This window comes from Sminthopsis crassicaudata, chromosome 4 (genome assembly GCF_048593235.1).
Source record: "Sminthopsis crassicaudata isolate SCR6 chromosome 4, ASM4859323v1, whole genome shotgun sequence".
Lineage (NCBI taxonomy): Eukaryota > Metazoa > Chordata > Mammalia > Dasyuromorphia > Dasyuridae > Sminthopsis > Sminthopsis crassicaudata.
The window spans coordinates 291,603,337-291,616,811 of NC_133620.1; the positions used below are offsets into that span (position 1 = coordinate 291,603,337).

General features: G+C 41.7%; 1 protein-coding gene across 2 annotated transcripts; it reads left to right on the forward strand.

Moving 5' to 3' along the window:
* The first annotated feature begins 40 nt into the window (after window positions 1-40).
* SLC44A4 (solute carrier family 44 member 4) lies at window positions 41-13,400 on the forward strand. Of its 2 annotated transcripts, XM_074311414.1 has the most exons (21): window positions 41-187; window positions 1,785-1,830; window positions 1,986-2,062; window positions 2,170-2,248; window positions 3,275-3,374; window positions 3,751-3,873; window positions 4,204-4,264; window positions 6,052-6,136; window positions 6,234-6,317; window positions 6,635-6,870; window positions 7,138-7,237; window positions 8,427-8,519; window positions 8,967-9,066; window positions 9,321-9,592; window positions 9,795-9,889; window positions 10,048-10,151; window positions 10,337-10,410; window positions 10,624-10,694; window positions 11,147-11,241; window positions 11,360-11,444; window positions 13,146-13,400. In XM_074311414.1, the coding sequence occupies exons 1-21, from the start codon at window positions 160-162 to the stop codon at window positions 13,265-13,267; spliced, it is 2,130 nt and encodes a 709-aa protein (XP_074167515.1). In that variant the 5' UTR covers window positions 41-159; the 3' UTR covers window positions 13,268-13,400. The 2 variants fall into 2 exon arrangements, with proteins under 2 accessions (XP_074167515.1, XP_074167514.1); XM_074311413.1 differs by lacking the exon at window positions 41-187 and having other exon boundaries at window positions 1,631-1,830.
* Window positions 13,401-13,475: the final 75 nt, after the last annotated feature.

Consider the following 13,475-nt stretch of genomic DNA (forward strand, 5'->3'; position numbering starts at 1 on the left):
TAAGTTGGATATTAATGGGCCAGTGCTTTAGAACCACAGGTGAGTGGGAGGAGTAGAAATGACGACATCAACAGGGAAGGAGGTGGGGCTCAGAGATTAGGAGGTAAAAAGCTAGTTCCTTAGAGAAGGCAACAATTCCTCTGGAGCCTTCCTGTAGTCATGGGGAAGAAACAAGATGAGGTTTATGGTAAGGCTTGGGGCTAGATAACTAGGAATTGAAGGGTTTGATTAAGGGAGAACAGGGGTTTATAGAATCATGGGAGGAGCTAAATCTCTGTGACTTCAAGGGAATTGCTGAGGGGTTGGATCCCTGAGAACAGGAGGAAAAGAGGCTGCTTATGTTTGGAGGGGCAAAGAGAAGGATTTAACCGGGTTCTGGGAGACAGGAGGAAGGACAAGAGTTAAAAGGATACATGCTGGATGCTGGAAGAACTATGTGCTTAGGTTGTTGGAAGATGGATGGAGGATTGGGCATATGGATTCCTCTGATGGCTAAAGGGAAGAAAAAAACCCTGAGAGCCTTCTGAAGCTTAGGGGAAGAATCCCCTCAGGAGATGTAATACTTAGATTTATGATAGTTGGGGGAAATTGGATTCTTATATTCTGTACTGAAAGGACTAGGAAATTGAACCCCTGAGTTACTAAAGTGAAAGAGGGAGTGGAGGAAAGGAGCCATTTAGAGTGCCAAATAACTATATCCCAGTAGGAAATCAGGAAGGGGAGGGTGAGTCCCCATGGACTTCCTGGAGACAGGTACAGGTCAGTGATTGACCTCTAGTCTAAGGAAAAGGAACAGAGTCCGGGGCAATTGTGGAAAACGGATACCTCCTGCTTTTTTCCTTGCTTCTGGGCCTTTCCAATGCTTTTCTGCCTCATCCTACTCCTTCAAGATGACCCTGGAATTATTATAACTGTCTCATCCCCTCCTCCAGAGTTTGTGTCCACAATCTGAGCAATACAGTTCTAACTAAACTCAGGTGTTAATCCCAGCTTTCTCCTTTAGAACCTGGAGAATGAACCTAGGAGGCTGAGCAGAAAGGATATACAAATCCCTGAGAGAGATGAGGAGCCAAGGGCATTACAAGGGTTAATTCTTTGTTTATACAATCTGGAATCCCCTGATGAAAATGATGCCAGCCTCCAGGTCTCCTTACCAGCTGTTGCTTCTCATTTCCTGCAGGCAGGAGTGAGGATTCTATACAGGAAATTCTTGCCCAGAGGGCTAATAAATTTAAAACTGCAGAGTGGTGAGTTGAGAGTTACAGAGAAATTGATGAGGATTGGAGAGAAGATGGATAGACACAGAATGACAAAAGATCCAAATTAGATTGGAAAGAAAGTCATGACTAGAGAGAGGGAGTTAAGGTAATGGCTATTTCCTGGGCTCAAGGCCACTGAGGTGTGAACCGGAAAAAGGTCTGCTAAGCATATAGATCTAAGGCGGGGTTGGGGAGGAGTCTCCACTGCCGGTTAACCTGACTTTCCCAATTCCCTTCTCCCAGTCTCCTTATCCCCCCACCATCTCTCTTTTTTTCTCTCTTCTTTATCTTCCTCTCTGTCCCCATCTCCCTCCCTCTCTGTCTTTTCTCTCTGCCAGTGAAGTATGGGGTTAATGAAAAGGGGTACTTGGCAGCAGAGGGAAAGGGCAAAAGGGCTTGGACTAGCTAACCTTAGGGAGGAAAGGAAGGAATTTGTGTGGGAAAGACTAGGCTGCCCCACAAAGTGACATCATTCAATGCTAATCTGTGTAGTTCTGAGCTGTCTTACTTCACTCTCCCCCTTAGGGAAAGCTGTCAAATATGATCCCACTTTCAAAGGCCCATCAAGAACAGGTAACATCCCAAAACCCCTATTCCCTGATATACTCCAAAAAAAAAATTCTAACCAATGATCTCTCCAAGTCTCCAACAACATAAACCCCTCCTCACTGCCTTGCAAAAAAAAAAAAAAAAAAAAAAAAATTTCTTTCATCCTTTCATTCTTCTTAGGAGTTGCACTGATGTCATCTGTTATGTCCTCTTCCTGGTGTTCATTGCAGGCTACATTGTTGTAGGGATTGTGGGTAAGCTTTTCCCTTCCAAGAATCTAAAGATGGAGAGAGAGATAGTTGACAAAAAGACTAAATCCCTAAAACTACTGTATCCTCTATTTCTCTTCTTTGTCCCTCAGCCTGGTTATATGGAGATCCTCGCCAACTTCTTTATCCCAGGAATTCTACAGGAGCCTATTGTGGGATTGGAGAGAACAGGTGAGAAGATCCTAAATGCTTCGTTTCTTGAAGCAGGAGCTAAGGATAGATGATATTCTACTTGAAATTAGCTTCTTCCCCATTCTTTTAAGACTCATGTTGAATGCCACCTTCTCCATCAAGCCCTTCTCTCACTCCTCTAGCTCACAGAGAGCTCCTCCTGTTCAATGCCCACATTTTAAAGTCAGCACTGTATTATTTAGCACCCTGTTGTTGCCAATTGTGTGTTAATCTTTGTCTTGTTACTCCCTGAGGGCAAAGACAATATATTTACTCTCCAACAACTTAGGACTTGATACCATTATAATTATGGGGCCTCATTTTTTCCCCTCTGTAAAATGACAAGGTTTTTACTAAATCTTTAAGGTCCCTAGCACGCTAGGTCCTGTGGGAATCTAGTCAATTCAATTAACATTTCTTACAAGGCCAAAACAAGACATAAGCGATACAAAAAAATTCAAAAATAGCATAACACTTGCTCTCAAAGAACTTACAATCTAGAAATCCATACTATGATGTGTTAGAAAATATTTCAGGATAGAGGAGAGTTTAAACTTGATTACCTGAGAGATTCAAGGAAGAAATATGTGGAATCTTGGAGGAAACGCTGATTCCAGGCTTAAGGGCCTGGGTTCATATTCTGCCTCCAAAGTTTCCTGCCAGTATGCCTTCATCAAAGAACCTGAATTCCCTGGATCTCAATTTGGTCATCTATAAAACAAAGAAATTGAAGTAGATTTTTATTGTTGTTCAGGCATGTCCAACTTTTCGTGCCCCATTTGGGTTTTTCTTAGCAAAGATATTGGAATGGTTTTTCATTTCCTTCTCCATCTCATTTTATGGATAAGGAAACTGAGGTAAACAGGATTAAGTCCCAAACTAGTAGAGGCCAGATTTGAACTCTGGAAGATGAGGCTTCCTGATTCCAGGCCCTAAATTCTTATTTACTCCACCATTTTCTAGCTCTAGATCTATGAGCTGTCTACAGCTAACTGACCAGAGTTTATGGTCCTTCTCTCCTTACAGAAAGAAGCCATACCTCTATTACTTCAATATCCTCAGTTGTATCACGGCTACTAGCATTATTACAGCCACTATGGATGGACTTCAGTGCCCTACTACCCAGGTCCAAGCCTAAAAATGAAGAGCCCCTTAAGGAATCCTATGTTCTCTCTCTGCCCCCTAGGAACCCAAATTGGACCTGGATTTGAAGTTGAGACCCACATTCAAATCCTAGCTCTGTTTTCTTACACACACACACCCCACCCACCCACCCATACCCGTGACTTTCAAAAAAAATCACTTAACCTCAGCTATAGCATGAGGAGGTTGGACTAAATTATCTATTTTCCAATTCTAACTTGTCATCTTTTAACTCCAATGCCTCTTCCCTCTCAATGAGTTCCTTGGGGATCTTGGCATTCTTTCTCTTAGCCCCTAAAAATGTCTTACAAGACTAGCAAATAGTTCCCTGTCATATCCTACCTATATACCCTATACAGATCTGTGTTTCTTCCTGCCCTGATTCATATTGGATGGTGAATCCTGATCAGATGTCTCAGTCTGTGAAGGATGTCTTCAATTCATCCCTGATCTTCTGCCAGCCCAGTGTCAATCCAGAAATGGTAAGTCAATGCATGCATATGCATGCATGCACACACACACACACACACACACACACACACACACACACACAGGATTCCAAATCCTGCTAAAGCTTTTCTAAGGGTAAATGGCCATATGAATCACTCAGATGGTGAATCTTCCCCTTCTTCTCCATGAGATCTACTTCATCTCTCCTCTAGTGGGGTGTGTGTGTGTGTGTGTGTGTGTGTGTGTGTGTGTGTGTGTGTGTGTGTGTGTGTGTTATGTGTGTATGTGACTAATGAGAGTGTGTGAGACTGTATGTACAAAACTGTGTGTTTGTGATATTGTATCTTTATCCCTTTCTCCAGAAAGTGATTTCAAGTCTGCAACTGGAGCTCTGCCCTGCTTTCCTCCTACACTCTACTCCAGGTTTGTAAATGATTTGTCCTTTCACAAAACCACACAGGTGGAAGAGACTTTAAAAGACTCTCTACGTCATCTGCTTCAGAGGAAGAAATTGGAAGCCCAGAGAGAAGGGACTTGTCCAAGATTACTCAGCAAGTTAGTGGCATTCAGAGCCCAGGGGTTCTGTTGCTCGCTATCCAGGGTGTTTTTCCCTGCACTGGACTTCATTTAACACATTATTTGTTTGCCATACATCAATTCTGCATTTAGCACATACTTTGAACAGCATGCCAGTATTTCTTGTTGCCCATTTGATCTCTCCAGTAGAAGTCCCATAGGCACACTAATTTAGCATAAGTCTAAAACAGTTTTCATTGCCTCTTCCCTTAAAATTTCCATTTCTCCTAACTTCCCTCTTTCCAATGACAATCAACTAGGTTCAATATCTTAGTCATTTTAACTCTCTTCACTATCAGTTCACCCATCTCCTGCCCCATCCACTCCACTCTATGCCCTCTATATCAAATAAGTTGCCAAGACTTGTTCACTTTACTTTCTCAACATTTTTTTACTAATGAGACAACCATCCTAGTCTAGGTCCTTAGCATCTTTCAGCTGGGTCATTATTATAATCTCACAATTGGTCTCTCCAAATCCAGTCACAGATTCCTCCATTTGGTGTTTAACAAAAGAATCTCTTATGTCATAGTATGATCTATGTTTCCAGGTTTCTTACACATATATTCCAATTAAGGTCCCTCTTCACCCTTTCTCCTCACCTCCACCTCTTAGAAAACCTAACTTCCTTTGAGATTTAACTAAAGTTTTTCTTTAAGAGATTTTTCCTGATTTCCCTAGTTATTACATGGTTAGATCATCAGGAATGACTATTTAGCATTCATGTAAAAAACAGATTGATGAAGGGAGAGACTGGATGCAGAGAAACCAATCAGAAGACTAAGATGGTGATTCAGATCCAGAATAAGGGACTGAACTGTTGGTTGGAATGTGAATAGAGAATTCTGTTAGTGAAATTCATTGGATGTGAAGTGAAAATAATCAAGGATGATTCTTGGATTAGAAAACCTAAGTGATTATGATTAAGAGGTTGGTTTGGGAAGTTTGGAGTAGGGATGAATAACAATGTTATGACTGTGATAAATTTAAGATGCCCATGGAACATCCAGGAGATTTAGCCACTTAGTTTGGGATTATTCGAGATCATTGTCAGGAGAGATAGAGCCCAGGAAAGTAGATTTGAGAGTCATCTGAATAGAAATGCTTATTTGAAACTATAAAAGATGATAATATCACCAAGAGTGAGTATAGAGAGAGAAAAGAGTCCAGGACAAAGCAATAGGTGAGGGGCAAGTTGTGTGAACCTCAAGGACACTAAGATCTCTGAAGCAAGTCTCTGGAATAAGTCAAGCCCATATTTTAAAAAGATTTCTGTTGGATATACTATAAGATATTTAATATGTATGGGAATGCCTGCCATCTAGGGGAGGGGGTGGAGGGAAGGAGGGGAAAAATTCGGAACAGAAGGGAGTACAAGGGATAATGTTGTAAAAAAAAAAAAATACCTATGCATATGTACTGTCAAAAAAATTGTTATAATTATAAAAATTAATAAAAGAAAAAGAAAAAAAATAAATAAAATAAAATTCTTGAGAAAGACCTTGGGGAAAAAAAAAAAAGATTTCTGTTTGCTTCCCAAGGGAAGCAGGAGCTGACCATTCTTACATCCAGCATGTATTTATTGGCTAGAAGTTTGCAGATGAGTCTAATCTTCACTGAATTATCTTCTGCAGCTCTGGGCCGATGTATACCTTCTATCAAATCTGAGATTCCTCCTGACTCTCCATTGAACATGACCAATATCACTCAAGGCATCAAGTGAGATATCCCTCCTCTCTCTTATTCTTTATCCCTGTTCTTTCTTCCACCTACCTTTAGCCTGTATATCTACTTTGACCCTTTTCCTTTATCTCAGTGGTCTCTTAGACACCCTTAATGCCCGAGAAATCAGCACCAAGATTTTTGAAGATATTGCTCAGTCCTGGTACTGGATCCTAATGTGAGTTGCCACATTTTTCCAGAATCTTCTCCTTTCCTCAGTCCCTTTACTCTGAAACCCCAGCCCCAGGGAACATGGGGATATTGATTTAGAAGAAGAGGAGAGGAAAATAATTAGAGGAAGTAAGGACTACTGAAGGTCACAAACTTAATAGACTTGGAAGGAAAGAAAATCTGCTTTGGGAAAGACAATACATAGTTCCCTTGGATGAGGGACAAGGGACGTGGCTCTGAACATTTAGGAGCTTCAGGAGCAGTATGAAAAACACAAGAACTTCAAGGACATGTGTCCCTCATTCTATCCCTTTCTATTCTCAGTACCCTGGCTATATCTCTGGTCTTGAGCTTATTGTTTTTGCTGTTACTTCGCCTTATGGCGGGACCCTTGGTGTTGGTGTTGATTTTGGGAGTGCTAGGGCTTCTTGCATATGCGATCTACCACTGTTGGAGGGAATACAAGATACTTCGGGATAGAGGAGCTAAGATTTCCCAACTGGGCTTTACCATCAACCTTGCTGCTTACCAAGATGTGCAAGAGACCTGGCTAGCTGCTTGTGAGTCATATCCTCCTCCCTTAACACCCTAGATCCCCAAGCTCTCTAAAATCCACCAAAGCCTATCCATACAGATTGAGCCCTAACCCACAAAATCACTTGTTTCCCCATGCCCCTTGCCAGATACTAATTATATCGCTGACCTTTCCCAACCCCACCATATTTCCCTTCAGGGCTACTGACCGTACACCCCAGCGTCCTAACTCTATATTCCTCATCTCCTCTCCACCATTCCTATGATTTCCTATTACCCCATTTCTTCCATAGTGATTATGGTTTCCATGCTGGAGGGGATTCTTTTGCTGCTTTTGATCTTCCTCAGACAAAGGATCCGGATAGCCATTGCTCTCCTGGAGGAAGCCAGCAAGTTAGTAGGGAAGAGAGTGGGAAGATATTTGAGATGTGAGAGTATAAAAGTGAGAAAAGAGTGGGATTGGGGGGAAGGGCAAAAAAGGGGACAAAAATTAGAGAGGAATGGCAAATCAGAGAGAGAAAAAACAAAGATATGTGGAGAATCAGGAAAAGGACGATGTAGACAGGAAAGATAGGAGGGATGATCGGAAAGTTGAACAACAGGGCAGGTTATTATCCCATTTTGACTCGAAAGCAGCTAGGGTTGGGGAGAAGGAAAAGGGTTCCTTTTCTCTCTCTACACACTTCCCCTCAAAGGTTGCCATTGTTTATAAACTCTGCAGTCCCAAAAGTCTTGGTTCAATTTAAGCTTCTGCTCTTGCTTCTTTCAAGAAGGGAACGTGGAATTTTTAAGCTTTTTAAACCAATGATATTTTATGCATTTTAAAATTTCAACAAGACTTTTAGATGTCAATTTTAGTTACTTAGATGTTTAATTGATTTCACTATTGTGAGTGCTATATTCTCCAAAAGACTGCAAACCTTACCATATTTTGCTATGCTATGTAATCTTCATTCATGTCTTCATAAAACCTCCACAGAAAGATTTATCCTCTACCTACTGTGCTAGAGGCCTTTCTGTGTTTCCTTTAGAATCACAAGGGTACCAACGTGTCCCTCAGATTCTCCATTTGTTGTCTCTCAGTCTCCCCTTGGAAGGCTGCCCCACTTCCTCTTCTAATCATATACATTAAATCATTATGCTTTAGAACTAGAAGGAACCTTAAAGATTGTCAAGGCCAAACCCCTCATTTTACAAGTGAGGAAACTGTCCTCAGTGTCTTTTACTTCACTTTTGGTATGGAGTTCATATTACCAATAATGACTTTCGTGGAACCTATATTCATTAATCCCTAGGGCAACTAGATGGCATGGTAAGGAGCTCCATGACAAACTGCTCCAGGACTTTTGCCAAGAAAACTCCAAATAGGGTCACAGAGAGTTGGACATGATTAAAAACAACTGAATAATATATTCTAACTCTATAAAAATATGGAGGCAGGAGAGTGTGATTAGGAAGAACAACAAAATAATGGGAGTGGTAGGATAAAAATGTTGCAGAGAAACCTAAGACAGTAACTGGGAAATTAAAGGGATGTAGTTTGGTCTATGAGTGAGTGAGAATGTTTCTTCTGTTTCTGCAGGGCCGTGAAGCAGATGACATCCACCTTGTTTTTCCCGTTCCTGACTTTTGTCTTCCTGCTCATATGTGTGGCCTATTGGGTCATGACAACTCTGTATCCTCTGACTGAGGTCTCAGCAACCCTATGAACTAATATCCCAATTTTTGTGGTCCATAGGGAGCCCTAAGATGTAGTGAAAAACTATGTGTCTCTTTGAATTGAGAGGCCCTCGTTACTAATGGGGGATGCTGTTATTCCTTGATCATATGGCATTGAGAATCATTCTTCCCTATTCCTAACATGTTCTCTGTTATCATCAGATTATAGGATTTAGAGCCAGAAATGATTACTTAGTCATTTTACAGATAAGGAAAAAGGTCCTGACATGATTAAATGATTTGTACAGTGGCTGGCACATTGTAGGCCCTTAATAAAGCCTTGATTGATTTGTCCAAAGTCACACAGGTACTAAGTAATAGAGCCAGGATTCCAACCCAAATCCTCTGACCTCAAATCCAGACCTCCTTCCTCTATCTTGTGCTTCTTTGACTTCTTCGCTGGGTATCTGGCCACATCTGGACAACCTCAGTATGGATGGTGGGTTTCCAATGACAGTGACTCAAGCTGTCAAGATGTCATCAATAAAACATGTAATCCCCTGGTAAGGAAGCTTGGGAATAATACAGATATTTAAGGGGAAGGACCGTAGAGGGTGGGTTGGGAATTCTATTATGTTCTATAGGATGGGTGATTTTATGAGTTGGGAAATAAAAGGGAGGAACGGGGTATAGATCTCAAATCTGAAGGCAGGAGAGATTGAGATTATTGTCTTATCATTTCTTATTGCCTAATATAGTGCCTAAGCTAGCACAAAGTGATTAATGGCTCTTCTTTATGCTTTCTTCTCCTTTTCAGGTCAATTTCTCCAGCCAACTCAATTTCTCCATTGCCAAGTGTCCAGGTCTAAATTGCCAGTTCCTAGGTTACTCCTCTTCTGGGCCAGTCCAGCGTTCACTATTTAATCTGCAGATCTATGGGATCCTAGGATTGCTTTGGACACTGAACTGGGTGTTGGCCTTAGGGCAGTGTGTCCTGGCTGGAGCCTTTGCTTCCTTTTACTGGGCCTTCAACAAACCCCAGGATATCCCTTCCTATCCTCTGAGTGCTGCTTTCTTCAGGACTCTCCGGTCAGTATAATTTGAGGAAATGAATGCTTGGGAACACGCCCCTTTCTATGAAGCTTGACTTCAGTAAAGTCAAGAGACTGAAACCTGGAGTTCTAAGGGGAAAGCCCTGGGGACTAGAGGGAGGTAGGGAATGCCTTAGTATCTGAGGAGAGGTCTAGATTTTCAAGGAAGGCTAGCCTTAACAGTGGTCTCATCTCCTCAGTTACCACACAGGGTCCCTGGCCTTTGGAGCTTTAATCTTGACTGTGGTCCAGTTAGTGAGGATTGTCTTGGAGTACTTGGACCACAAACTAAGAGGTAGGACCAGAGGGGTCAGGTACCAGAGTTTTGGTAGAGGAGAACAAGAGGCTGGGTCTGCCACTTCAGTTGGTGGAGAGATGAAAGTTGGTCAGTGATTAGAGAGATTTTGACCAGACACTTCTTTTCTCTCCACTCTACTCCACACCCATCGCCAGGAGCCCAGAACTCCCTGACCCGATGTCTTATGTGTTGTCTCAAATGCTGCTTTTGGTGTCTGGAGAAATTCCTCAAATTCTTAAATCGAAATGCATACATCATGGTGAGACCTTTTGGACTGTCAAAAAAATATATACCCTCCCTCCTAACTTCCAGTAAACCACCCCCTAAAACCCTCAGTGGCTCTCTTTTCTCTTATCCCTATCCCCATCCCTATTAGCAGACAGAGTAACTACTGGGAAGGAGGAGAAAATGTATTAGGAATCTTTCTGGTTTTTCTTCTCCCAGATTGCTATTTATGGGAAGAATTTCTGTATTTCTGCTAAAAATGCCTTCATGCTGCTCATGAGAAACATTATTAGGTCAGTGTCAAATCCTTCATCTCACTCCTTCAAATCTCTCAAGATTCAGTCCCTGTCTCCCTACCTTAAGGGAATTTCTACCTATAAAGGTCCACCATTCTGCTTTCTCCCAAAATTCCTAATTATTCATCTCAACCCCCAACCCATATCTATAGCTGTTCTGTTTTTAAACTTCCCCTACCCCAGAGATAACTCCCCAAATTCTGTCAACAGGGTAGTTGTTCTAGATAAAGTGACAGACTTGCTGCTCTTCTTTGGAAAACTGCTGGTGGTTTCAGGAGTTGGTGAGTAAGGATATAGAATTTAGAGACAGAAGATTATAGAGAGATTACCTAATCCAACTCCCTCCTTCCCTCTCATTTTACAGAGAACGAAAGCAAGGCTCAGAGATGTAATATAACTTCACAAGACCCACAATTTAGAGCTAAAGGGGAACTTAGAAGTTTAGTTTAACTCCTTACTTTGCAGATTAAGAAATTAAGGCCCAACTAACTAAGTTAATTGTCTTATCCAAGGTTACACAGGTAAAAAGTAAAGGCAGCAGGAAAAATCAGATCCTTATTCCAAAGCTAATCATTTTGTCACAGGGCCCAGAGAAATACGATTCTCTAAGGAGAACATATACCAGTGGAGGAAGGGAGAAAAGCCCTTTGACTTTTAGAAGAGATGAACATAATTTTGGGGGAGGATGAGAGATCTGCTTCATCACTACTTGATGCCTTCTTCTTGTCCCCAGGCATTCTCTCTTTCTTTTTCTTCACTGGCCGAATCCCAGCCCCGAAGGAGGAATTTCGTTCTCCCAACCTCAATTATTTTTGGCTCCCAATCATGGTGAGTGACTTCCCTCCATCCCTGCTTCTTGGAACCTAAATATTCCCTTCACCTGGATTCTCCCTCCTCCAAGAGCCTTCACTCTTCTGAGTTTCTATCAGCATCCTCTATATTCCAGATCTCCATCCTTGGTGCTTATGTCATTGCTTCTGGCTTCTTCAGTGTCTTCAGCATGTGTGTGGACACTCTTTTCCTCTGTTTCTGTGAGTATTACCCCTCCTCCTGGAACATGTCCCTCCCTATGAAGCTTCCCACACACTCCCCTGTGCCTTCAACAAACTGGAGTATTAACTCTTGCTGTATCCTCCAAGAAGAGATCTGGGAGTAGGATCTTGCCAAAAATTATGGCTGCAAGCCAAAAGACATAATGGGTTAAGGGATGGGGGATCCTGGCCTGAATCTCATACCAATTCAACAAATATTTATAAAGTACTGACATGTGGAAGTCACTGCAAAAAGTGAGAAAGACAAAAGTGAAAAAGTCTCTGACTTCCAAGAACTTATATTCTCCTGAAGAATGCAACACATTAGATATAAATAAGCTAAGGAGCACTAAAAAATGGGATAGGAATGACATAAGAACATGGAAGCCTTTCTCAGGAAGATGGCATCTAAGATCTGAAGAAAGAAAAGGATTCTCAAAGAAAGAGATGAGGAAGGAGTTCATTCCAAGCATGGAGATAGCTTCTGCAGATGTAAGGAGATGGGAAATGGACTGCTGAGGTCTGGGAAAAGCTAGTAATCCATTTTAAATGGAACAGAAAGTGATCAAGGGGAAAAGGCGGGGAGGGGTGAGACTTGAGAATAAGTCTATGGAGGGTTTCAATCTGACAGAAATGTGTATTCTCTCCTGGAGGCGAGAGAATCATTAACTTTCTGAGCAAGAGAAAGACTTGCCCAGATCTGTGCTATAAGAAAATTGTATGAAAGATAGTTTGGAAAGGAAAAAGACAAACCTAGGACAGCAATTAAGAAGCTGTTACAGTAATTTACATGGGAGATGAAAGGCTTAAAATTCCATTCTACAAATAATTACTAAGTTAGTCCTGTGGACAGGACACTAGAAAAGATGCTGAGAGAACTACAAAGATTAGAACACTTTCTGATAGTACTTCTTTTTCTAAGAAGAGTATGGAAATACAGTATATAGATCATGTAAAATCCAAGAAAGTAAACATATAAAATAAACACAAAGAACTCGACTTTAGGAGAAATACGGTAATAGCTCACAGTTTGTGGTAATTCACTGAAAGCATTATTAATCTCCATTTTACAGATAATAATTATTGCTCACATTTATAAAACATTTTAAAGTTTGCAACGTGCTTTACAAATATGATCTAATTTTATCTTCACAACTTAAGGTGGGTCTTGTTATCCCATTTTATACTTGAAGAACTGGAGGCGCACAAAGATATGTGGATCAGTAACAGAGTTAAGTGTGCATGGTCACATTAGAACTCAAGTCATAAGTCTAAATCGGGTGCCCTACCCTTTGTACCATGTAGATACCAGGTTTTTCCTAAAAGGAAACTAATACTCAGAGAGGGAAGTGTTTGGTCAGTGAGCTAGAAAAGATCGGAGCTAGGATGAGCAAGGCCTGGGCGAACCCAGACAACGGGAACACTTCTGAGAGGGAGCTTTCGTGCCGGAGACATCTGAACTAGACTGAAGGAGAGGCAGACTTTCAAAAGGTGAGAAACAGGATGGAGGGAAATAGTCCTTAGTGTAAATGTGAATGCGATGAATTCTCCCGTAGGATGGTAGAGGGTAGCAGAATGGATTAGAAACCAAAGTGAGCCAAGGAAAAGCAGCCCAAGAAATGTCCTCTTGACTGAGATGGAAAAGTGGGTGGGGCTGGGAAAGGAAAGAATTCACGCGGGTCTTTGTGGTTCCTGGCTCAGTGGAAGACTTGGAGCGGAATGACGGCTCCCTGGCCAAGCCCTACTACATGCCCAAGAACCTCATGAAGATACTGGGGAAGAAGAACGACAGCTCTAAGGAAAAGAAGAAAAAGGCGAAATGACCAAACCTCGCCTCAGAAGCTTCTCTCTCCGCCTCAGCCCCGTCCTCGCCTCTCTCTCCCTTCCCCGTTCCCTAAGCTTCCAGAGAGAGGTTTTATAATCTGCTGATTTTAATAAAAATACTTCCCTCACAAACTGCACGCGTCTCATTTTCTTAACAGCCCTCGGAGGCTTTAAATAAGTCTCCCAAGTTCCAGAGGCCGGACTCTG